This window comes from Pholis gunnellus (assembly GCF_910591455.1).
Source record: "Pholis gunnellus genome assembly, chromosome: 21".
Taxonomy (NCBI): Eukaryota; Metazoa; Chordata; class Actinopteri; order Perciformes; family Pholidae; genus Pholis; species Pholis gunnellus.
In genome coordinates this window covers 13,893,144-13,920,844 of record NC_136548.1, presented here as the reverse complement: position 1 = coordinate 13,920,844, position 27,701 = coordinate 13,893,144, and the positions used below count along the sequence as shown (strand labels likewise).

Here is a 27,701-nt window from a genome sequence, read left to right as displayed (position 1 = left end):
CTGATGGGCAGGTGGCACCTTGCATGGTAGCCAAATAAAACCCACCGTCCCACAAATGCTCATTATGTGGGCGACGTATTCCTTTATTAATAGTTCCTGTATGTGTCCTGTAAACAGTCACTTTAAAAAGTGTTCAAACTTTCACATCAAATCCTTCTGGGAAAGCGTTTTTAGCAAGAAGCCTGGCATGTATTTTGGGATTTAATGTACAGTTAAGACTTACAGGTGTAGTGAGGAAGATCTTTACAAAATAGTTGAAATATTTTTTATTGTAAAGTATCTTCATACAGCTGCCTCTCTCCCTCCACTATATGACTTATAATTATACATCTTATTGACTAAACAGAGTGGCTTTGGCTGTCTCTCTCCTCCCCTCTCAGGGTTTCTATTCTTGTTCATGGATCCTCTCTCTTTGGCTTCATCTTCCCTCTTCATCGTTATTATCTTGTCTATTTTCTCTCACATTCAATTCTGCTGCATCTACATCCATGCACCTGTTTCTTCCAGTATGTTCCCCCCCCGTCTGTCCTTGTGTGTGTGTTTCTTTCTTCTATTTTTTGTCTTTGCTATGGATGGCTAGGAGGAATCTGAGAGCAGCAGGGGAGTTCTGTAGTTACCCATCAGCTTTGAAACCCTCAGCGGCAAAGCGAGACAGAAAGCAACAAAGGGGAAGAGACTGAGAGGAGGAGAACAAAAAACAAAAAAAACGTGTGACAGAAAGAAGATGTATAATGTTCTTCAGGAAGACAAGAAAGAGAGGAAAGGAGAGAGTGGTCTGATGCATTCTGAACAGGCAGCTGCTGCAGCATGCATCCTTTCTCGAGGTCTTATATCCGTCCAGCCTGCATGTTAGCAGACGTATGAATTACAGGCTTACCGTAAACTCATCAAGCTCCCAAGAACCCACCTGGGCGCAGGCGTCGCACAAAAAGCCGACTACAGCGAGTGAGTTCACGACAAAGGGAAGGACTAATCCGTGGGGACAAAGCGAGTAAAAAAAACAATAAGGCAACAATGTCCGCAGGCTTGAGTGCGAGGATAAGAAGTCCACCGTGAAAAACAGCAGCAGGCTTCTTTCACGGTGGTAGTTCTAGCATCATACACAGCAGGGATGGATACTAATGACGAGTACAGCACACACACTCTCAGGCTTAGGAGGCTCAATGAGAGGCCGTTAGGCTGCATCAAGTCTTGTACTGTAACTGCAGTATATAATGCAGTCCCACACAACACACACACACGTGTGAGCCACAAGTGCACAACTGAAAGCGATTTAAATGAAATACGAATACAAAATATGAATGTGGAAACGTATGTAATGCACACATGGCTTTTCAACAAATGCTGTGCATATGGAGGAAAAGTATGCAGATGTTCTATGTGCTGTGGATTAACAGCAAATCTGGATTTATCACGTCACAGTATCAGACATTAAAAGGAACACTAAGTTCATGTATATATTCATCACTATGACGCCATATTAAACCACAAATGGAACAGCAAAGCTTAACAACTATTGTGCATTAGTTCTGGAAGACGAATCATTTGGCTTCATCATCATCCGTGAGCTGTGTTGCACAGTTTAGGACTATCTGGTTTCATTCAAAGCCAGGTTGCTATTGCTGCATCTATAATTTGATTGGATATGTATCTGACCCCGATACACGGAAGTATGCCGACACTTCTGCTGCGAAATCACAGTGGTATTAAAAAGGTCAGTTATCCTGGATCTAAACGTGAGCTTAACTTAAACACGTTGCCTTCCCCTCGGGTTATAATTAGTAACTTTCATACCGCGCTCTCGACTAAAAATGTGTTCCTGTGCTATTTTGTTATTTCTGCAAAGCTACATAATTATTCAGAGTGAAATCTTGAAAATGGTGCTTGGCAACAGCACAGTGGTCCATGATGACTGAGCAACAATTACTAGGGAGACACAATCCCCATAAAATCCTGGGATTTCCAGTGCCGTTCCATCTTACGGCATTAAGCTAGCATTAACTGACAAAGGATTTGCTGCGTTTGGTATCGGCCTAATGCACTGTACTGCAGTTATCCCTCAACACTGACCTGTACAGTCAATCACTCGGCTATATATACCCTCGCATTCACACCCTGAGAGCATGGTGCAGCCATGCTGCAGCACAGAGACAAGACAGAAAATGAAATTTAAAAAAAACACAATAAACCCACACTGTCAAATGACCTTACCAACACAAGCTAGAGCAAACGAAGAGCCTGGATGTCTTTTTACTGCATAATCAGCGTGCTCTTCAGAGACAGATCAAAGACTTCTCAAAACACTACTAAGCCCCGTGTAATTATGAACGGAAGCCGACAGAAGAGAGAAAAGAGGAAAACAAAACACGTAGTAGATAAAGCTGGATTACAGTGGAGTTTGGAACTTCTGTGGCTGCGACGATACTGCCACACTCATTTGTTCAAGCAGCATCTGAAGCCATGCTGAGCTGTAGTATTGTAAAACTGCAGCAATAGGAGAGCAGGGTTTTCTATTTTTTTTTGGTGACCATAGAGCACAAGGGCAGACTTTAAACCCACTTTGTCAGTAATTAAAATCCTGATGCTGGCTGCATATATTACCTCGTGAGTTGTATTCAGTAAACTAGAATTACTGCCACCACCAACCAGTCATGTTGCAGTTTACATCCATGTCATCCCTTCATTGTTTTTATCCTATTAGATATTTGTATGAAATTCTCGTTATTAATATATGAACTCTTGAGTTATGGCCATGTTTTGCGAGGTCACAGTGACTTTTGACTTCCACATTCTTATCAGTTTGACATTGAATGTATCAGGGTAATGTCCAAAAATTACAGCAATGGAAAAGTTAAATGATGAATACTTAAACAGGAAAGGCTGTTTAGGCTGCTGTCGCTAATTGACATGTATAGCCATATTTCCAGCGTTTAATCAGTCCCCCGGTTTTGTGATGCATACTATATTAATGAATGTTCCTGTCCATGAAGCAGAAGCGATACAACAAAATGAGTCAAGTTCAACCGTACGGTAAACATTCAATCCCCGGGTTGAATCAGAACACGAAGATTTCACCCTTTTATGATTTTACCCCCTGCGACCAAAAGTTCAATTAGTTTAAAATAATGCAAGAAATGGGGAAAACATTTTAAATTCAAGGTGTGTTGCATTAAATGAGCACATGCTCCGAGCATGAAGACCATTTCCATTAAAGAATAATGAATTGCATTACTACGGCAATCTGGATTGTCCCTGCATCGCTCCAAAGCTTTAAACAATGGCTGAATTAGCAGAGAAAATCTTCCCAAGAACCAGCCGTGCAAAACAGGCTCTCTAAATGGACAAAATTCACTTGTGTCCCTAGAAATAACCCAAATAATACCCTTAGCGCCAGCATGACAGCCTTGTGAGCCGTGCTGCTAAAACAAGGTCAGTTGTGAACATGCCTGATATGTTTTGCCATGCGCACATGACCCTGTGAGGTCTGTTTTCGGTCTGTCCTACTGGGTAGAAAATAGTGGGTCAGTTCACTTCACTTACTTGCACCCTTAAATTGGGGAAAAAAAAAAAAAGGATCAGAGCCACCCTAAAAAGAGGCAGTTGTCACAGCCTTGCGTGATGAGTCATGCTGTTTATGCAAGAGGCCAGGGGGGGGGGGGGGGGCCGCTGTTCCAGCCGGAGGTGAGATACGAGTGATGCTGCAGTCGCCCCGGGTCCGAACCCAATGGGTAACAAATCAGCTAAGTGGAGCCGGGGACACATCATTCAGCCTGCAGTGCTGGCATGTCAAAAGGGATCAAATTGAAATGAGGATATGATACAATACCATGAAACTGCATGCATTGTGGAGGGAAGGGAGAGCGGAGAAAACATTGGCGCCGTTTGCGCTGACAAGATACATTCACGTCTCAATATCTGATGCTTCAGAGCAGGGTGGCATCTTGAATTGTAAACAGATGTAATTTTGCACATAATAAATATAATGTTTAATTTTGGCCTAGCTCACAACAAAGGCATGTTCACTGACCTTATTTGGAGAGGGGATGTAAGGCTACAGTTTAATCTCTTATTCAAACCATCATCCTTGGAACAAACATGGAGAGGACACCGACAGTGATGGACCAGAAAAGCACAGCCAAGCTGGTGAATAGATAATAATCGGGGAATAAGCGGCGCATTGTCAAAACATTCAGAAGGGGGGGGGGGGGGGTTAAGACTGTTACCACTTATAATAGCACGGTGTGCTTTTTAAAAATGATTTGGGCATTTCTTTGTGCCTGACTGCACTGGCTGCATAGTAAGGAGAATATGTCATATTTTGTCCATTTTTCATGTACCGTATGATGCTCGGTATTACACATGCATCACAGTAAAATAAAAGGGCTATACTTTCTGGACTGTATTGCAGAAGTGCCTGTACTCTTATCCTAATGCCTTCCGTGTTGGACGTGTAGTCATGTTCCACATGCATTTCATAGCACTGTACTCCCTGGTCATAGGGACACATTGGTAATTACCTGTCTGTTGAGAATCAAACAAACATCTGCCTGCACAGCCGAAAGCTGCTATCTCAAACCTGTCTATGTGAAATGTGCTGGTGCTGTTCTCCGACAGTGTTTCCAGTGACATTACTGGGCAATGATTGGACAGCTCAGGGGAGCACAGTCAACATTGCTGGGCCCATTCGGCTTGTTCAAGTTTCAACCATGGGTTTCTTTTGACAGAACCTTTACAAACACAGTGCCAATGCCCATGAGATTTCATGGCACGCGAGACAGGCTACTGTGATAGTTAGGTATGATCTACCAAGAAACAATATTATTCACAGCAAAAACTGTTTCGGTATCTCAATGTTGGGAATAACCCACACTGGTAGTCTGGGACTACAGATGGAAAAAAAAAAAGCCTCTTGGCTAACATTTACAGAAATGTTTTATTAATGTGCACCTTCCCTAATCAAATAAACCAATACATAATAACAATAGCCCTCTAATTTTGGAGAACACTGTGAGCAAGAACATCATAATCTTGGGCATGCCTTCACTCATTCTGAAACAAATGTTGCCATATACTTTGTAAGCAGATCGCCAGAGCAAAAAATTACTGAATTCTTATGCCAACATGTAATATTGCTATATTTACAGATCATACTGCGTGACTACAGGGCTATCAATGTCTGTAGACCGATCTGTAGAATGATGAAACTGTCCCGTTAGATCTTAGCTAAGATAAGACAGGTGGCCAAGCAGAACTGGACCGAGACTATAATTGAACAACACTGAGCCAGGGCGATACGATGATGGGGAAGACAGTGAGACAAGATGTCCACTCTATAGCTCCCAGGTGAGTAAACAGAAAGGCTTGAAATAGGAAGTTGACAGGGAGCAGTCGTGGCAGATAAGCTGAGCTTGATAATTACAATCCTATCCGATTCAGCATCTACATGAGCGCGTGGAGTGTTTGCTTATTGTAAATTAGCAGGCAGAAGGAGATTTATATTTCTGTCAGAGCGTCAGAGAGCAGCGTTGCGATACCACCACCATACCTGTGGTAGATAATTCATATCTCGTATTCACTGCTCGGAATGTTTTTCCTCAGGGGATTGTTGCACAGTTCTCTGTCAAAAGTTTGTCTGTTTGCAGGTACCGTTTTTCAGTATATTCTCTAGTCTCCGTTCATTTAGAAAATGGAAAATGAAAACACCCCATAATCCCATACACGATAGGAGGGAAAATGGGCTCGTAAATAGGCCAAAAACCCTGTTTTTACTTAATAATTAAGAGGGAAAGGTCAGACAGTGAAGAATTCTTCTGAACCTAATGAGCCATAGATAAACTGAGAGCAGACCTCAGGCACAGTCTACAGAGTAGTCCACCGTACACTGCTACTGTTGTAGCCTGTAGTGTGTGAGAGTGAGCATGATCGTAAGTCCAGTGTCTGATAGCTCCCGTAGTAACTGAGAGGAACTGGTAGTCAAAGCTGCTTTAACTGGAAATGATGAACAAATGAAAATGATGCTTAATATGGAGTTTTGGGTTTCACAGAGATGAAGATTATGGAAATCTGCTAAGATTATTTTTAGGGCTTGCTTAAATCACTTGCAGTTTTTCAGTAAATAAACGCAGACGGATTGGCAAGCATAACAGATCCGTGCCAACTGGCAATGAAAAGGAAATGACGGTTTTCTTTCAAGGATAAATATATTGCAGATGATTATGGAAACTTTAGTCTTGCATCACCACACCTTCAGTCTTAAACGTTAATTAATCAAATATCCCTGTCATAATCAATTATCAGTCGATCTAACCTGAAATATATGACAAATCTTCTCCTTTAAAAATCATATTTGTGATGCTTTTTTCCATGCATAACGACAAATGTCTAATAAAAGCACTTTTTGATAATATTCATTAAATAACGGCACAGGTTCCTCCCTTCTCCCTAAGCTTAGAGAGCGGGTGGGTTCTGTCAAGTAGGATGTAATAGTCAGGCAGAGTCTTTGTCTGAGCCATTCATTACCGATGATTAACACTGCGTCTCTCTCCGTGCCTCTCAGGAAACATGGTGAGCAAGGAGGGTGGCAAATGCATGCTCACCAACTCAGAGTCTGACTCGGAGGCAGCGCCTTTGCCCTCCACCTCGCTGGCACTGGAGGTGAAGTATTCCCTGGAAGCCAGTCGACAGGTGCGGAAGAGAAACAAGGCCCTGCAAGTGCGTTTCAAGGATATCTGCGAGGCACAGAACGAGCAAAGGGAGGCGGAGTTGCAGGCAGCAGGGAAAGGCGGCAAGCCGATCTCCTACAAAGTGGCGTACCGCAAGTACATGACCGTCCCCGCCCGCCGGTCCATCCCGAACGTCACAAGGAGCACAGGCGTGCAGACGTCCCCGGATCTCAAGAAACGCTATCAGACCTTTCCCTTTGAGCGCAAAAAAGGCCACACCTTTAAACACGTGGTGGCCGTGGAAACATATAGAGGGCAGAATAACGGTTTTGTCATGGAGGTGAAGCAGTCCAAGGCTGCTGAGCAGGGTTTAGATGAGGAGGAGGAGGGAGCCTGCGGTGGGAGTGGAGTCCGGAGGACCAGGGCTCTGCTCCATACTAATGAGTGCATTGCCACAGTGGAGCAGCACACTGCACCTGATGGCCTGTGCTCTGACGCTCTGCAGCTCAGTTGCTCTGCAGACACAGACTGCCTTGCCGACACACAGCGAGGAAGCCGAGCCGGAGCACAGGCTGAGTACCAGCTCTGCAGTGTCCCATCCAAAGCCAGGGCAGGATTACAACACAGGGAGGCCGATACAGACCGCTCGGCAAAGAGGCAGCTGCATAATCTGGAGGAGGGCTCGTCCCGGACCCTGCCGGACAGGGCCTCCAAGGTTACGGGCCCCATCGCCTGGAACTCCCTTACGCAGGTGGAGTGCCTGGAAAGTCCGTCTGTGCGTAGCAAGCGGAAGAAAGCACTGCAGCTTAACGGGCTGCAGAGTGAGACGCTACCACGTTCCAGCAGAGGCTGTACAACACAGGCACAGTGCCACACAGGACAGCTATCTGCCCGGCCTCTACGGGGCATGGATGAGCCTCTGACACCCTGTAGAGGTGGCGAGGCTCGTGGGGCAGCGCTCGACCAAACACAGGAGGCCTGCAAGCAAATAGTGCCTATGAATCAGGACGGGGAAGTTAAAGCACAGCTCCAGGCCATGGAAAATCTCATCAGCTCCAGCCAAGAGACCATCAAGGTGCTGCTGGGGGTCATCCAGGAACTGGAGAAGGGGGAGGCCCACAGAGAAGGGTAAGACATCTCACTTATAGCCAATACTTTACACTAAAGATGCAGAAATTTGGCTTTTTCCTCTCCCGATACTGTTACCAATACTTCACTCTGGGCACCTGACGATACAGAGCATTATTGCTCTCTTTTTCACAATCTTAAAATCTGTACAGCTCCCTGCATAGAACACATTTGAAACAGAGATTGCTGTAGCAGTAAAAACTGAGTTGGCCACTAAACTAAACTGATAGCAGAAACACTTAATGTTCAAACTTTCACTAAGAAACTGTGTTAATGGCTGATAACGAATCTGCTTAATAAGGTCAGCATCAGGGCTGTCACTGATCCGGTGAATTGGATTAGCGGCCTCCTACTTTACAGTGGTGTCAGGCATAAATTGGCAAAAAAAAAGGAATGTCATATATCTATAAATACTATTCAGGGAAAAAAGGGCCTGGTGTACACAGGGCAAAGCCAAGCAAACATCAGAGACACAGAGCATATTCATTGTTCAGCATGAGCAGGAAAAGTGTCCTCCTGATGAGTCACATTCATTCTAGATCTTAAGGACAAGATTGTACGTGTGACAGCTGTCCAGCAGAGCCGTGGCTGATGAACCCAGATAGTTGAAATGGAGATCACAGCTGCGTGTAGCTGGGATGATGTGGCATTTACCTGAATGTGCCCTGCAGTGCTATTACAGCACACTGTCCTTGTGTGATGATTTCCCTCCAGATATGACGGCGCTGCAGCAGAACTTGTTCACAGGCGATTCATCTCACCCAATTTGGCCCGAGCGGTTTGATGACCCGTCATGTGAAACAGACAAGTTCTCAGCACCGTGTGAACGGAAACGATTCTGCCAGTGAAAACGTAATGTGTGTGAGACCAGTATTTGCATTAACCCAGGGGCTTTCTTAAGAACAAATAGGAATACTGAATGTGAGAATGTGATTGTTATGATGCTGAAAAAATGTATATTCTGAGGAGGACATCAAATCATACGGTGACACTTTAAAGCACTTTTAGGAAAAGTACACAAAATACGAAACTAGAAATTTAACAATTGGCCTTATCCAGCGGCACGCCATGTTTATCTAGTAAGTCCACGGCCTTTGAAAAAGCCATAGCCTGTGAAAAAGTAATTTACTGTCCAATGGATACTGAGTATATACAAAAGGGCTGTAGATAGCATCGAGACCGCTGAAAAAGAGGATAGTCTATCCAAAGGGAAGAGGCAAACAAAATGGCCAATTTGTTGAGTGAATTGCTGGGGCTCTGCACTCGGATCCCTATCTGTTTTGACCAGCACTGTGGAGAGGTATGGAGTGAGAAAATCCATAAAAATGACATCATACCAACCTGGAGTCCAAATCCTGTGGGAATAACCACAGACACACCAAACACAAATGCCGCAAAGTGTATAAAAGCAACTCTCAATAACTCAACTCGACTGAACGACAAGCGTATGACTCCGAATCAACAGTGTTTGAGCAAGGACAGTGTGACTTTACACCATCTAAAAAAGGGAAATTAGTATTTTTACAATCTTGCACAAGGCAGCCTTAATCTGTTAATCACCAAACTCCTAAAAGTGTGTAGTGTGTGGAAAAAGTAAGCGGACATGTGGTGCAGCATGGGGAGCCCATCTTCTTCTGTGTTGCCAAGCACATCTGGTTTATCAGATGTGTCTAAAGTGGCAGGTGGGAGAGAAGAGAAGTGGAATGAGGAGAGACTTAACGTGTAAATAAAAATGAGTGACTACTGTTTAATGGTGCCATCTGGTCACATACACAAAGAAACAATCACATTGTATTTCCATATTTTAATTACAAAAGCCGACATTTAGTTTAAGTCAGTGAGCAGAATAAGTCTCTTGTAATCCATCTGAAACTTTTCTTCTTCCTGTACACTATTTTTGTTTTTTTTGTTTTTTTCTAAATCAGCCAAGCAAAACAAATCTAATGCTGCTTTAGTCACACTACATTAGCTCCATGCTCCCCTTACATAAATGTCACTGACACAACAAACAGGAGTGCCCCTCAGGCTATAGGTGAACGGAGCGAAATTATCAGATATATAACTGCTTACGTTATACGACGTTCATTTTTCATGAAAGTAAATGTAACCCCCGTGCCCATTCATCACTACGCATGTGCTCATGACATGCTGCTGGGACACAAATCCAATGGCTAATGTGCTGAGACTAATAAAAAGCACAATTACCCCTGAAACTGCTGAGCCTGACTTTCAGGGTCTGCAATTGGGTGTTTCGGACTCAAATACTTCAACACATTCATAGTTGATTTCTGCCCTGACATGATTATGTGCAAAAGTTGGTTCTGGATATTTTCTATGATTCACCTGGGATCGTTTTACTCCCATTCAAGAATTGGAAGTGGAAACTGCAAGTCAACCTTTGTAAATAAAGAAAATAAACAGCGCTTACGGACCCCTAACACCCAAAATGACTTCTCCCACTTTGCAACTCAACGAGAACGGAGACCAGGTGACGAGGGAAACGGGCAGAAATCAAGCATGTGAAAGAAAGTACATGAGAGTGACAAGGAAGGCCGAGGCTACGTCTCCTTTGGTTATTGTATTATTTAGAACTGTATAGATCGTGTGAGCAGCTCTTAACCATGCTGCTGGGGGGAACAAAAGGAATTTAGAGCACATTGACTCGCCTCATGTCCCCACACACCAATGCATGCAAGCACACTGGCATATATCCCTCAGGTACAGCCCATACAAGGATGCCATGCAGTTCTAAAGTACATCATTGGCTGCATCTACCCGCACACAGCGCAGGAATACATTTGCTGCATCATCAGCCAATGTTGGCAGGCCAGACCCAATTAATCACACTCATGGGGACTTTGTTGTTAGCTAGTTGTCTATTAACACTGTATGTGTGCATGTTGTTGTGCCTTTGGACTCCCACCCACTCACTGACCTTTGGGAGAGCTCACCGAGTAGCACAAAAGGGGGGGGGTATAAATAAACTGTTAATGGCACTTTTGGCTTTGCTCTCTCCAGGGAGGCTTGCCTTATTTTCTCTTATTAACAGCGTGAGAGAGGGGTGGGGAGGGACAAAAGACGGATCTAGAAATAGATCGAGACAGCGTGACGGCGATGCAATAGAGAGAATAAGGGCGAGTTGTTCAAAGGACGTGACCCAGGCGGCCGTGTATCCCATCGGATGCTTATTGATTGGAAGCTGCAAACTTCCCCGTATCACTGGACTCATCCTCTTCTCAGACTCTCTCCATTAGCTCATTAGGGAACGGCCTTAAATAACAACGTTGATACCAACGCCCCTCGTATAGCTGTCGGAGCATATAGCACAGAAACGAGTAGATAAGGAGAGGAAATTTATGATAGCTGTTTAATTTGTATCGGTGCCGCACCTTATGGGCAGTGTGACAAGAGTCCTTGAGGGAGAACTGAAAAACGTCTCTGCGACTGCAAAAATCAGAGACAAGAGCTAAATCGTGAACGTTAGCTCATTAACTTCAATGAGAAGAATCCAGTGGTTCTCACCGCAATGTTCATTTGAGAAACCCTGACTTATGACAGTGATTGTTTTAAAGGGTTGTTTGACAAATACAAAAAATTGCCACAATGATTTCTGCCTTGACCCAAATACAGTGGAAGTAAATGGAATACCATTTGTGTCTCTAAAAGCATTTCAGCATTCATCTCCCTTCAGAAACAGTACGCGCATTACTGCAGATAATCCAAAGACCTCACTTTGAACAATGTTTCAGTTTCTTAGTCTACTAGCACACGTACAATGGTGTCCACTAATCTATCAATTGATTTAATCGTCATTGATCAATCTGTAAAACTGATTTTCTCCACAAAGAATCACACAAAAGCACAACTTTGGGAAATGAATGAGCCAAACAGTTGAATGCTTTCTGTTGATGCAGCAGTGCAGATCATAACCATAAAAAACAAAAAAAACAGCCGACAATATCTTTCTTGTCCATGTCATCGGTGAAGTGAGTCCACAGTACTTCCATTGTAATATGTCATTAATTATAAGAGGAAAGTATTGCTGTCAATCAATATGCACATGTCCACACTGTAATCCAATAAGAGAACCATTGAGCCTTTGAAGCATGTAACCAAGTACTTCCATGCAGGGCCATCACCTGGTCTTTAGCTGCCCCCTGAGAAATAGGAATCTATAATGAGAACGTGCTTCATGACCATCTTTTATCTCAGAGGAAACTGATAATAGAACGATATAGGGTATAATATAATAGGATATTGACGGGTTTGAATGTGCATTTGGTGAATCAATATCACAATGAAATGAAGACGGGCTGGCTGTATGAAGCCAAAGGGCTGCTGTCCAAAGCAAAACTGTCAAAATGTATCTTCTTAGAGGAGCCATCTCATTTCCATTCCATTTTCTTTCCCATAATGAAAAATATTCATACTGAGGATAACGGTTACTGTGCGTTTTACAACACTATATTGTACAGAATGGATTAATCAAAGAGTTTCTCTAGTGTGAGTAAAAAGCCTTGATATGAAGAAAAGCAAGACAGAGCAGCTCATATTAGCAACTGATTCATCAATAACACAAACATGTATTAGTTGCAGCCCAAACTATTTTTGTTATTATTTCATGAGAACATTTGTAATTGAAGGGCAATGTAAAAAATGATGCCGGGCATTCACGATTGCTGCATTTTAGTTGTCACCACCTCCTCAGAAGAAGTAGACGTCTAGCCGATTAATTCTGTTAGACATCGTTTTTGACATGACAACTATAACTGTTGCATATCTGCTGTAGATCTATTGCCACTGCTTTGTTAATGCACCATGCAAAAAAACCACAGATGAACAATTAGTCTACTTGACAACTATTGGTTTTGATGGTCGACTATACTGTGATACCCTTCTTACCGGACACAAGCTCTTGATCCCGTGTACTACTTATCTGACCTCAAATCAGTCAGCCACTGCTAATGGCCGCGACACTGTGCTCTTTCGGCCCTGGCTGCCCGGACACAGGCCACTCAGGAGGGCAGCGTGACTCCTCGACGCCCTCGTTTACTTGGGCCCTGCTAACGAGGGATGACAAACAAGATGAGAAAGGGAGCTTAACAAGTCCTGTAATTACTCATTCGCGACTCTTATCTTCCCCGCAGACTCACCTATCGAACAGGACAGGACACGGCCAACTGCGACACATGCCGGAACAGCGCATGCATTATTTACAGGTGAGAGGCCATTTCTCTTCAAAGACACGGTGATCCAAATGTGCCCTGTCCTTTCTCCTTGAGGGAAAGTGAACAGGTGGAGAAGTGACGGTGGAAAGGGCCAGGGGATGCAAGACTAATGTGGATGCTGTTAATCAGCACATGGGGACATGTGATATTCACACACACACACACACACTCTCTCTCTCTATGCATACATCTTTGTCTGATTCCGCCATTATCCCCCTTCACACCCCTTCAATCAATGGAGTGTGTGTAGCAGGTGTAAGGCTCGCTGGATTTAGAGACAAAAGGGCGCAAGGTTGAAAAGCAGAGAGGATACATGCTATAGAATATGTAAGCAATGGGCTGCGAAATTTAAATTAATTACCATTCAAACATTATGAAATATCATCACGGTGTGCCGTTGCCAAGCAAACTAAGCCTCTGCGTACTTTCAAATGTAGTTCAATTGATTTGACAACCAGTACAGACGTGACTCCAAAGCCATTAGTCTACCAGGGTACACGGTTCTCGCTTTATGCAGGTATGCGTGTGCGTTAGCGTGCGTAAGATACTTTGCTGCTTAGGTTTCTTTGTGTGCCAATGTTTGAGGAAGACGAAATGATGCTGAGACAAGAAGTCGATGTATCGATTAGTCGGCCGGCAGAAAGTTAATTGGCACCAATTTTGATCATTATTTCAGGAGCTTATCCAGAAAAGAAATTACAAAAATGTCTGGTTCCAGCTTCTCAGATGTGAGGATTTGCTGCAAATTGAATCCCTTATAATTTCTGACTGGTGGTCGTTTTGGGCTCTCAGAACTCGTGATGGGTATTCATCAATATCTTTTGACATTTTAAAGAATCTAAACCATCTAAATGCTACTCTCAGCATGACAACATGCTCACAGCGACAAAGCTAACATGCTGATGTTTAGCATGTGTAATCTTTACCATGGTCACCATCTTATAGTTCAGCCAGCTTGACAGGAATGCAATTAGTTTTGCAGATATTTGGGTCACAACCTAAAGTATTGTCTTTGACCCGATTAAAAATCTAGACGAAAGGTCACAGGATCACCAAAGCCATCAGGATTTATACTCTGAGCCACAATTGTGAACCTAAAAGAAAGGTCAGGGAAGTTTGTAGGATGCATCCTCTGGGGAACATGCATATCTGTGCAAAGTTTCATGGCAATCCATCCAATAGTTGTTGAGATATTTTACTCTGGACTAAAGTGGTGAATGACTGGCATTGACATCCTTCACTAGTGTGGCTAAAAATCCATTGTTAAATCTCTATTTTACGCCCCAACGTGAGGCCGTGTGGGATCAGCTTAAAGTTCACAGTCGGCGGCCCAGACCCACCAACAGAGCCTTGCAGGTTCCAACACCTCTGTCAGACCTGAGCCTTCCTCTTTGATACACAGTGAGACTGACAGTCTGGAGGCCCCATGAGGGCCCTTTGCTCACAGTTAAACTTGCATGAGACAAACCAGTAGGTATATATGTGTACGTGTGTCCGGCTGTTTTTCCCACTAGGTGCTCAGAAAAAGCATGACTCCAAAAGTCAAAAGGAAAAGTTGAGGAGGGGGGAAAGATGAGAAAGAAAAGACATTCAAAGAGTAGGAAGGTGAGAGGCCATAAATAATATAACGTGTTTTAGTGGACACTCCTGTTCCACCCAGTCGGCTTTCGCCCCTGAAGAGCCATTTAAATTATTTTCCATCTACTGCTCTCAATAACTGATAAGCCGCTGGCTAAACTTTAATCAGCTCCTGATGAAATGAAGGAGCAGGTCACAGCTCCGTTCCCTCTGATGAGCTGAGGAAGGTGCATCCGGTCGTCAAACGGAGTGCGTTTAAAATGCAGCTGGACTCCCGCATGGCCACAGGGTGGAACAGAAGAACACGGTCACTTTTTGCAACAATTCAATGACCGCAAGCTGAAAGTGAAGGAAGCTGAATTATGGCACGTGACGTGAAGGACACTGGAAGAGCACAACATGGCATGGGTGAATTAAGGGGTAGTGGGTTGAGCACAGGCTGAAAGGATGGATGACACAGGACAGACTGCTGAGATGGGAGCTCGCCTGGTAATATAAATTAGTCAGCACCATGTCTAATAGTAACTCTGTGTGATTTGGCCCTGGGAGAGTCTACCAATCTACCTATCCTCCATCTCCATCTCCGCTCTGCCTGCCTGAGTAAAGACCAACTGTGCTCGCCCTGCTGTGCCAGCCTCTGCAGACTCGAGAGACGTTCACTAACCATCCCTCTGAATCTGGGAGCACAAACTGCAGTGTGATAACACGCCTAAATTTCCCCCCAAAAAACATATGAGCAATCCATTCTACGGTGCTTTTTGTCAAGATAATCTTGGCAACTCAGGGTGTACCTATACCCATCACTGATGTTTTGGGAAAGGTGTTTCATTTATATATCACCATGATTTGAATTCCCAATGAGGGTTTAAAATATGCAAAATGCAGGCTGCAATAAAAGCTATGATTAAGTCTGCCTATTTGAATGAGCCAATTATACACAGAGTACGTGCCAGTGAGTGGTCCAACATATCCGTCTTATCTAGTTTTTTTCTTACCTGCCCCAGAGGGAAATTGATATATCATCTAATGACATCACAGACGAAGTCAGGTCAGATTTGTCCCCTGGACTTGGTCGACACCGATCATGCACACACACACTGACAACTGTCTTCAAACAGGCGCTATATTAACATCAAAAGACATTTGGTTTCCTAGAAGTGCCACAATCAATTGAAACGCTTCATCTGTGGAGGAAGTGTAGAAAAACAGAAACTCTATACCAAACAGAATGCACGTTTTTGACAAACCTCGCCGGCGCCTGGCAAGGTTTCAACTCGATAAAAGGGCAGAAATTTGAGTGAGATGTTTGAAATCTGTTAAATTGACCCGGGTTCTCCTTTAAGAGACCCGCTTGGCATGGTAAATTGTGTTGATTGGACACAGAATCAAATATAGCAGTTGTGTTCACGCAGGCAGAAGGATTAAATGGCAATCTAATTACTGAGATCTCCATGAAAACAACCTCTCTGGAGGTGGAGGAACACAGGATGGGAAGCAGAGCTATGGAGGAACACACACTATACGTGGGAAGAATGGCTGTCTATGATATCTATGAGTTTTGTTTTTTCCGTATGTTCATGTCTTTGTGCCATGGCCAAACGAGCGCTATACTCAGGCCCCCAAAAAAGCAGGACCGGCTCTCCATAAACCCACATAGTTTCTGTCCAAGTCCGACTTCGGCCCAAACCATGGCAGCAGTTTTGGGCTCGAGCCTGATTTAAAACTCAAATTTTCAATGTAAAAAAAAAAAGAAGATCTAAAAAAAAAATTGTAACAATGTAAAGTCAACTTAAGTTTTTTCAGTGCAGTGACAACTGATGTCAGTGACATGATTTCCAAAGAGCAACGACAAATCTAATCACTATTCAAACTACGCATAACAGTAGGCTAATGATTATAGCGCGTAGCATTCCTGCTCAACTGACAGTAAAAGGGCCCAATCGGGTCTGGGCAGGGAATCAACGCTCCAGGCCAAATCCCTAACTCTTGTGTTTACGACGTAGCTGGTCTCATGACCCGAGTGGACATATGGGTCCATCAATTATTTTAACGCAGCCCAGAGAGGAGCCAGCCATGCACTCTTCAGCATAATCAATTTGTCCAAGAGTATATGGCATCGCCACAGAACCCACCTTTAGCATAACATCAGCACCGGATCGATAACGTTGCTGTGGACGATAGGCCGGGACTTCAAACAGAATACGCAAGCTGCTGAAGTCTCTTTGTCCTTGTCTGGTCCTCATTTTAAACAATCCTGAACTCAGTCCATCCTCCCTCGACAACTTTTCTCTCGCCATCTCACGGTTTTTCTCCAGAATACGTTATCTCCCCCCGACGGCTCACGGTGCGCGTTCAAATGAACTCGGGGATCCGACGCTTACTACAACGTGCACGACATTGAAACAGAATAGGCGAGAAAGGGATGAAAAGATTATTGCAATTCATTCCATTTTGCCAGGTGATGCAATATCTTTTACCGAGCAAGGCGGGGTTGGAATGAGAAACGGGAGAGAAGTCGGAGACACAGACGAACACAGACAAGAGGCTGGATGGGAAGAAAATGAGACAGACAGGGCGGTGCAAAAGAGCTGGGGATTTAAAATGCATTCCGCTTACTTTAAAACCACGGGCATTAAAAGTCGTGACGTGTCTTAACGCAGAAACCCCGTAATCTCATTTTCCTCACTTTGCATTTATGTGGGCTAATGTGCTGATCAAACAGGGAGATAGATTTAAGTGGTTGTGATTAAGGAAGGCGACCGAGGAGGTCCCCACCATCGGGTATCATTGTTCACAATGGACCGCAGTCATTTCCCATAGACCCAATTTTGTCTTGCGATAAAATCAACAGCAGCTGATCATTAAAACACACTATCTGATGGTAAAACAGTCTTTGAATAACATTGTGTGCAGTGCAAATAATATATTAAAAAGGGAATGGATATTTAAAAAGGAGGGGAAAAAAAAAAGTCCCCAATCTATTGTTCGAGGCTATGAAAATCAATTAAGCGTTGCTAAAGGCTGAAGAGCTGATTACATTATAACATATGGAAATTACTGAGCAGCGAGGCTGTCCTGCCGCACGACTCGGCTGTGGGGAGATATCTCTTTTTGTGTGAGCATAATGATGTTTTCCAACATGGTGGCAAGCTGGTTACCATAGCTACAAAAGTGATCCTCGGTTGGAAAGACAGCGTGTGAAGGGACGGCGAGGACAGCCAGGAAGAGCACACTCACACCCGGGGAAGATAAGGAAGGCAGGGTGAGAGTGTGGAACAGGGAGACAGAGAGCGGATGAAGGTGACGTCGAGCGATAAAGAGACACAGATGTTTGGGGGGGGGGGGGTGTAAAGGGCAGGTGAGGGGTGTGTGTGTGTGTGTGTGTCGATGCATCGGTTACTTTTTCTTTTCTTCCTCTATATACAATTCTTTTGGAGAGCAGGAACACGACAGGGAAAGAGTGGGCGTGAGCCGGAGAGACACAAGAGGAAGAGTCAGAAGTGTGGGAGAGAGGTTAAAGACTGACGAGGTCCAAAGAGCCTTCTTCAATTTGCTCCGATCCGAGAGCACACTCAGGGGAGTGGCAGCGGGGGGGGGGGGGGGGGGGGGGGGGGGGGGGGGGGGGGGGACGACGACGACAGTGAAATGCCAACAAAATTCACTTTCAGCTAAAAAAAAAAAAAAAATTAAATAAAAATGTGGCGCGCCGCAGCAGGGCTCATGACAGTTTCATAAGGAGATGCTGATAACTGGGCCGGGTGTAGAAACGAATACATTTTTCATTAAAAGTCCTTTGGAGTGTGTTTCAAAGATGAGATGATTATCTTTTCATTCATGATTTTTTCTCTCTCACCCAAATTAAGGGGATTCTCTTTTCTTCTCAATTACATTTTCTGGCCATGCTGTCCCAAAGCCACAGGCCACTTTACCTCTTCTCTGTACGATCCTCCCGGCAGATTGAAACTGAGCAAAATTTAATTAAAGAGTAGATTCAGCGCCACAAAAATAAATCAGTCAAAAGGGCAAAATAAACAGCTACCGGACCACTGTTGCGTTCAGAGCGTCACGAATCTACAGGTTGTTCAAATATGTACACTGAGGATCTTTGAGAGAGTGTGTTTAAGGATTTAGTCTGATTATAATACAGCTAGAACGCTTCATCAAGCCTGAAGAATACAGGTAGCATGCAAACCTGCATGGGCATTCAAATGATTGCAGCTCAATATTGATTCATAATCTGACAACACATACATGGTACTAAGTTGGACAAATGGTGTAAAACAATTTGTAAAGATGAAGCATGTAAACGTGGTACTAAAGGCTCGACACTGAGATGTACAAACAGGCTTTCTGCATACGAGCCCAGATGTGAACTTTTATCCTTTAAACATCATGACATTTAATTTATCTGACCATCTTGACAATACTTAATGTAATAATTTCAAGAATCATTTAGCCATGGATGCACAGCAACAACAGTGGCTTTAGGCTTACACTGAGGAGCAGGGAAGATCTCATCACTGTTACAGTGCATCGGTGTGTTTTAGTGAGAAACATCCCACAAAATGGACCCAGCATTAAACTACAGTACTTCCCCCAAAGATGCCAAAGATATGGTGGAGAGATGCGTCACTACACAGTCTTAATTGAAGGGTTTTTTTCCAGAGGAAGAAAAAGGCACGTTGAAACACCGACAGTGTGACACCGGCACTGATTAGACTCTGATAAACACACAGTCATTGATCACAGAATCCTTTGATGCTGCCTTACTAGTTATTTGAGCTGCAAGAGCCTTTTAATTGTGTAACCCACGAATTACGTTAAATACGTGAGCTTGAGTTTGACTTCAGAAGACGTCATGATCTTATTATACATCAGGACGCTGAGGGCCTTGTTCACACATTTAGTTCAGCTCCTTTGGGCAAAAAAAAAATAATCTAAAAATGGTATCAAAGTGCTTTTTTAGATATCGTGAGACAAATAAAATCAACAGTAAGAGAGCAACAATAAAAGCAGTCAGTAAATGTAAGACAGCGAAAAGATAATACAATTCAGAATAGACAGTCAAGATGAATTATACAAGAGCAGGTAAAAGCAAATTCATAGCATGTTTGTAGGAATTTAGCCAGAATGTTTAAAGATCGGCTCTGAAACACGGAAACAAAACAGACATTTTGTGCGTAGGGCTTAACGTTTGGTTCAAGGACCGCAAGGCTATTCCGAACAAAAAGATGAATCGTTATCTTTTAGTCTCAAATCTTTGTTCAGAGACAAAACAAGATGTGACGAGAAACCAAACTCTGCATATAACAGGTTGGACCTGAACCCCGTCTATTTTACTGGTGCATGCATGCATGCGACCGCTTCCACACGCAGACAAGCGTACGAGCGCGCACACAAACTGTACCGGCCTTCACACAAAGTGAAGTGGATTTATACAGTGTAATTAACAGCCTGTGATTTATTGCTAATAGCTGCAGTGTTCTTGGGCCCTTTGTAAAGACCTGAGTCAAACAAACGCAAAGTGCTGAGTGTCTGTTTCAGCACCCAATATTCACTGAGTCATTGTCAGACGCCCACATTTATGTCTGTTCTGTTTTCATCAATCCTAAGAGCATCCGCGTGTATAGTAAAAACCGATGTATTTACTCTGACACCCTATTTTAAATTGTCCCATGATCAAATTCTCATGTGTATAGCCTGGTTAAAAACTAGTCACTCTTAAAAAAGATGTCTCATGTAGCGACGCGCAATCATTACAGATGCTTTGTCTTCCAATCAGAGCAGACAGCCGACTGTCCACCTCACCTTGACACTGCATAATCTCTCACAACGATAAACTCGACGTCTAGCCAGGCAAACGGCAGCATTCGCGGGGTGAACCCTGCTGCCATTATGCAAGTCTGTCGGTCCCCACCAGCCCGACTCAGGCTGGTGGGTTTAGCAGATTACAGTCCCTCCACACTTCCCACAGCTGAGGCTGTAATCTGAGTTTCACTTAGTAGAACCTACTAGTCAGATGTGCGCGGGCGAGGGATTACAATGATGGTCGGTCCAGATAAATCCCATCGCACCCTAGGGAAACGTAAGTGTACACAAGGACGGAAAAGACTCATGCTTGTGTACAAAAAAACACCATGAATTCATTCATTCTGCGTCCATACCATTTGCTGATGGTGTATTAACGTGCAGGGATCAAAGCAAGATGATATGAACTGAATCTACTAAACTAAAAGGCTCTGATCTCAGTTTAAGCAAAGCAAATGGTCTTCGGTTCAACACCCCCTTTACTGACCCAGCACTTCTCACTGGGAAAAAACACTTGCTTTATAAGTCACAATGAGAAGGCAAACACCATAGAACAACAACAGCGCTGGCAGCCAAAGCGGGCCGCCAGATGCAATCAAATATAGATTTTACTGGGAAATAAGGATGGAGTGAGCGAGAAATGTAGGTCGCTTTAACAGGCTGAGCAGTGCAGTGACAGATGCTAGTGTAGGGGTCAATGAGATCAGGCCAAAACGTAGATACTAAATACGATTAAGGGGGGTGGGGGGGGGGGTAGTGTGACAGTCATAACATGTTAAGATTAAAAGAAGCGTGAAGGGGAAAGAAACCCGAGTGGTTTCAGTGTCGATGAAGGAAGAATATACAGAATAAAGTGTATCAAATGAAAGCCAGTATTCAAATAAAAGCTAGGTTTGCAGCCTTTTCAAATACGTAAAGAAGAATTCTGGTATTTTATTGCAGTGAATATAAGGGAAATACTGTTATTTCCCAGTAATTAATTAATTCTGATCAATTATGAAAACTTTTCACAGTAAAAAAAAGTCTTCCAGGGATTATAATAGCACGGTGGGCTTTAATGCATCTCATATGAAGACAGTTGTTTAGGTCGTTTTAACACAGCAAGCAGTAAAATAGAGAGAAAACAGTGAGGCTTTTACTAAAGTAAAATACAATGCAGCATGTTACAGCACCTGGATGAGGTGGTGTTATTGACTGCATGCAGAATTGCGTTCGACTCGCTGATTGTGTGTCTCCGTTTCTTTGCTGCAGTGTGGAGCTGGACTTCAAGCAGCAGGAGGACAAGCTGCAGCCGCTGATGATGAGGCTTTGCCCCACGCCGGACGGCCAATTCGCATCCCTGCCTTACCCCCAGGAGGCCTTCACCTCCACCCCAAAACGAAAGTCCAAAGCTGACTCCAAGAAGCACGCGCGCTGGAAACTTTGGTTCCTGTGAAAAACGCGGAACCGACTCCTCACCCCGCTACTGATGCACAGGATTTATGCGTCCGTCTGGTCGTCCAAATTTGTTTTTGTTTATTCATCTTCTTCGGTTTTTGCAGACCTGGTAACGAATGGAGAGCGCCACCACTGGATACTGAGCGTCCCCCGTCAGAGATGACAGGATGTGTAATGGGACACGAGTGCGGATTCCATGGAAAATTCTAAATGTCATGCTTACCAAAAACGGATTCAGAGTTATTTTTGAACTAATTTCTTCAAACAGGGTGTGAAATTACACCTGGGCAACATATTTGGAGATCAGCAAGGTGAAAAGACGAATTTGATTTCCCTCTGTCTATTTGCATATATTTTTCTAGCAGACGTCTACGGGGTCCTATTCTACGATGACGGTTCAGTGACCGTCACATTTCTATTCACCTGTTGGGACTCTGACTTTCTTTCCGGCCTCCAGGAGAGGCTGGCAAGTCAACCACGAAGCTCTGAGGTCTACAGCAACAGCATATCACCGTACTGCAAAGCACAATTAACACCGTTCAGGATACATTTTCCCCAGAGGAGTTCAAAAAAGAACTATTTTGAGTATCAACTCGCATATGTAGATCACCGACTGACTATGACAGATTGAAGACTTTCGTAATATCTAAAGAAGAGACCTAAAGGACAAAGAAGTCAGAGATGTTTTTTGGAGTTCTATGATCAACTTTCTATCCATCTCTAAAATGTCTCCTTGAATCAACTGACTTTGAAGTAAAGAATGAATAAATAACACTTATTTTCTTAATAACATTTGCAAAGTTAGACGTCAATGTACTTTTTTCTATATAAATATATATATCTATATACATTCACTTTAAGGTTTAGTGGAATATATTTATTTGAGCTGCAGTGAAGGGGCTGTGCATTACAAAAACGAGGACTTTTCAAACTACTACCCTCAAAGTGCATACAGTCATTGAAAGTAAATGAGTCCAATCAAACTTCATCAGTATAGAATTGTAGTGTTCCGTTTCAACAGAGAAAATCAAGTTTAAAAAGATACTTTATTGTTTCAATCATGAAACCAAGTCCAACAGTTCATGTTGGTTCTGAGCACACGTGAGGGGCAACAGAAGATAGCTGTGATTGTATTGCTGCAGCATCCTGCATCAGCGACTCCGTCAGCTGCTGAAACCGAGCCAGAAAGACTGACTGTGCCACTTCTGATCACAACCAGGGCTTCTACCGTGCAGGGTGGCAGGCGTGTAGCCTTGCATGCTTTTTACAACTTTTGCAGGAGATTTTCTAGCTTTTGAAGTAACCGTTTTTTTTTAAAGAGAATGACAAAAGTTTTGCCCCCCCCCCCCCCCCCTTTTTTTTATTTACTAGCTCCTGCTCATCGCTTCCCGTCTATTCGATTGTAAAGTAAAAACTCTTGTTGTAGCTCTACACAGGGTTCAGAGACTATGTACAGCCAAAATAATATTTGCGTTTACTCTATATTAATATATGTCGTATAGCATCAAATAGGGCTAATACCATATTAATGAGTGGTGGACGCAGCCAAAAGAAAACATTACGTCGACAGCGCCTGCAGGAGCATAGAACTGAAGTCAAAGCCAAAAACACTGCCCCAAAAGACAGGAAATGCGCCAAAGTGGTTTCAAGGGCATAAAAGAAGCATCTACTGTCACAATGTACCTTGCAAACTACTAGACGTCACTGGTTTGACCACCACAAGCTCCACCATGCTGCTTTCTGTTGGCTACATGTGATTCACACCTCCACTCCTGTACATGCCGGGTAGGTTTCTTTCAGTAGTTATGCTGTAGCATCAAGAGAGAACTAGATGTTTATCTGTACCTTAAAGAAGTGCAATTGATTGAATATGTGCAATACTGTGTTTTTCTACTGTTTTTAAAATAAAATAAAAAATTAAGATATTTAATATGCAATATTTAATAAAAACAGACATCGACAGAGCTCTGAACGTCTGGAGAAGACAGACTATAATTTGCGTAGCAAAGGAGAATAGGAGCATCGTAAGCATCATAGCTTTACTTTCATCAAAGCAAACAAACACTGCCAGCTCTTTTGCCGTTATTTGCACCGTTAACGCTGTTAGCATCGTTAACGGCGAGAAACGGCTCAGCCGTCACCGTGTTGCGAGGCAATATAAATTCCCCCAATCACGTAAAAAGCACCTCCAAGCACTTACAATAAAAGATATTGTATCACTTACCTTTGATGGTATTCAGCAATTAGCATCTGTTTGAATTACATTTGTTCAGGATTGCTTTTGAAATGTTTCTATGTCGTGAGCACCACAAGTGAAATGTCATTCACCTCAATTGCAATTAAGGCATCAGCAGAAATCTCAGAGACGAATATCTCAAAACGTGTGCCAACAAAACTAAAACTAGATGCATGGACAAACAGGGGTACGTGAGGAAATGTTATGTCGTATTTGGAGTGAACCAAACGTGAAATTTAGGATTTCATTTAGGCTTAGTTTGAAAATTTCAGTATACAAAACAACCAACTCGACAATTATGTGACGAAAAGCAGGAGATAATGTTGAAAATCCACCTAAAATCAGCCCTGCATCTCTTTGATGTAGTCAGGCGGCACGATGCGGAGCAGAATACAACAGAGGGATAAGCAGCGAAGGGCTTTTGGTGCAGGCAGCCAACCTTCCTAAGAACCTGCTTCTGATCCAAAGCTTGCACTCATAGTGCAGTTTTTGCCCCTCACCATTACTACATCAATGCTGAGTGCGGACCTTCGGACACGTCCATGTGTTCATGTGCGTGCATGCAACTGCCCAGATGTTGCCGCAGACCAGCAGCGAGGTGAACTTGTGAGGTAAACTGGGGACAAAGCGCTGAGTAAATGCCCCAGAGAAGCAGAGTCACCCTCACATGGATGCATAAAGCTGCAGGAACTGATGTTGCTCGAGGGCAACACTGCCCCCCCCCCCCCCACCCACCCAGTGGAGGGCCATCTTTACAGGGCTTCCCTCGAGTGGTTGTTAACAGCACAGCACTGAGGGTACAAACAAGAACCCCGGTGCAGCTTCACATCTCGAATTCTTACACCCTTTAACCGCAGTCCCCCGTGGTTTGAAGGTGACGAGCATCACCACACGACTCCCGGCGGTTTTCACATAGGTTTGACAGTGAGCACACGTCTGACATGAGTTGTCGCAGGGTCGATATACTCGAGAGGATGCTCTGTCAAAGTTTCAGCACAGGAGGAGAGGAGAGGTGCAGAGAGAGTGAGTGATAAGTGCACGTTTGAGGCATTATGATTCAGTGCCATATCTCACTATGCTTCTTTTCTGTGAGAGCTCTGCAGCAGTCTGGCCAGCAGGAGAGAGAGAGAGAGAGAAAGAGAGAGAGAGAGGGGGAGAGAGAGAGAGAGAGAGAGAGAGAGAGAGAAGCACAGAGAGAGGAATATGTGGACGGAAACAGATACAAAGACAAAGATAAAGAGAGTGAGTGATACAAAGACAGAGCCGCGGAGACCGATCTGAATTGAGATGGCTTTGTTGCAAGATATTCGGTCAGCGAGTGCATGCAGCAAAGAACGAGCTCCAGCCCCTATAGTCGTTCAGTTACATACTGTCAATCAATAGCACAAGTCCTTCCCCTGCAGCTTTCCTCTCCATTCCTTCTGCACACTGCAGGTAAAATCGGCAGGATCACCAGAAAGCACTGCAGCCAACTCTGACCACAACCACAACCACCACATTCAGGTAAAGCTCAGGTCTGTTAGGTATACCGGATTATTCATTTTGACATTTAGGTGTTAGCTGACCAGGCAAAGAAAAATTGCAAAGGTCAGTATGGCTAACATGACAGGATAAGAAAGACACAAAGGTTTGTTTTTATTGGTTTGGTTGGAACTTTAAAAGCAGAGGATTTTCCCAGCAGCATCTTACTACCCGTGTGTATGTGCAGGGGCTCATCCAGAGGCTTGAAACTGGAGGGAAATGTAATTCAAGGGCATTAAGGTAGAACTTGATCATTTCAGCACGGACTGCCAATATGTTTCCGCTACTATGCGAATGTAAATGTATTCACAAGGACTCATTCTCAACCTGCGTGAGGGTGGACGTGAATATAAAGATACGGCCTGCTGGGATGTCCGACGATGCAAATGTGCGGCGACGCCGTGCGAGTCGCTAAACAGGCGTAGCACTGCGGTGACAACACACAACAAAACCGACGCCCCCCCCCCCCCAAGCTGTCATTGTGATCATTCTCATCAACATTCTGGGTCGACCACCTCCAGGAGAGAGGAGAAAAGGAGAGGGAGACGGAGAGAGGCGGGAGACGGAGTAGAACATCGATGCATAAATCTAAATGTAAGAGGCTGCCACTCAGAGGAACAAGGTCGGTAGTTGGCTGCGATGTTGTCTGAGCAGCAGCGCGCAATCTGCCTGCAGACTAGGCAGCAGTGTGCCCAGCGGCGGCAACAAAGGTCCTCTGATTAGAAAGCTATGACACTTCCAGCAGCACTAACTGGGTCTCATAGCTGTTCAAATTCTCGCTAGCCTTATTGATCATCAAGTAGTGATGTGGGGAGCCGCTTCAAATGCAGCTTCCATCCCAAAGCACTGTATGATGTACAGTGTTCGAGTGAACGATCCACAGTTCTTTCAAAAAAAAGACAAGGCTCTGATGTGACCTCAAACGCCCACTGGGTTAATAGGAGCACTCTGCACACTGACGCTAAATATTATGCAGGTACTTAGAAATGTCAAGGCAATTGAGTTCAGTGGCTAAAGGCGCTGACAAAGGCGAGGGGTCAGTAGGGACGATAAAAGATGCTGTAAATAGATGGAGGGAAGTAAGGTAGAGAGCAGCTGCAGCACAAGTGCGGTATACAAAGTAGATAGTTTCAATGGGGGCCACATGAGGTCATGGGTAGAGCAGTTTCATTTACCAGAAAGGAGGCTGGTCTGCTTTTGAGCAATTCAGCAGGCGGTTCTGGAAGCACAGAATGCCATTTTATCTGCACCACGGGAGGGGGGGGAAATGGATGCACTTAGTATAATACAGCAGAGAGGAGGCCTTTAACACAAAGTGGTCGGCAAGTTCCATATCTGAAATGATCAACAAAAAAAAAACACACACACTGCAGTGAAAGATAATGGCAGAATGTGAGCGGCGAAGGCAGCTGGTCCAAGTTCTAATAAAACATCTACCAGCAAACACCGTCCCCGCCTGAGCCTGTATCCCTGGCACAACAATGAATAAGATCGGAGAGCTAGAAGAAGGAGAGTTAGTGGGAGTCCTAGACCCCCCTCCAGGCAGCTGTCTGGGAGAGAAGGGGGAGCAGGGATGCCTCGACTCAAATCACAGCTTCATTAGCTTTGCATTATACAGCGGCGGGCACGCTGGCGATCTCTGTTCACGCGATTAGCTTGGTGCACTGCTCAGATACCTTTAGACGGAGGGAGAGACGGCATGAAAGAAACGGCTGCAGAATCGCTGCTCTGAAGAGCAGGACACAGGGGACAAAGGATGACTGTTACAGCATGGTGACATAACACACACTGGATAATTAGTGCCCGATAATTCAGGTACTTTTTTTTATTTTTTTTTTAAATCACACTCTGCTGGTGTGGCTCAGTAACTACGGAGGTGATGCCGTTTCCTTCTGCTCCCCATATGGAGAGGGTGCTGTGCGCACACGATAAATAACCCGAGACAGGAGGATGCTACGCCCGCCAGTAACAGTATCGATATAACGAGTCAGTTAACAAGTTAACAAGTTTGAAGTCCGGAGAAAATGTCCCTCTCATCACTTCGTTGTATTTAAGTGAGCAGTAAAAGCACCTTTAAGTACCCTCAGAAGGATCTCCATCATA

At 44.0% G+C, this 27,701-nt stretch overlaps 2 protein-coding genes across 2 annotated transcripts in view; one reads left to right on the top strand and one right to left on the bottom strand.

Moving 5' to 3' along the window:
- Nucleotides 1–27,701, bottom strand: part of dock1 (dedicator of cytokinesis 1) — a 159,415-nt gene that overhangs the window by 67,096 nt on the left and 64,618 nt on the right. The window lies entirely within an intron of this gene.
- insyn2a (inhibitory synaptic factor 2A) lies at nucleotides 6,562–21,839 on the top strand (the record flags this gene model as incomplete). The annotated part of the gene is made up of 3 exons (XM_079182100.1): nucleotides 6,562–7,790; nucleotides 12,938–13,009; nucleotides 21,656–21,839. 3 exons carry the CDS (start codon nucleotides 6,562–6,564, stop codon nucleotides 21,837–21,839), a joined length of 1,485 nt encoding a protein of 494 aa, XP_079038226.1.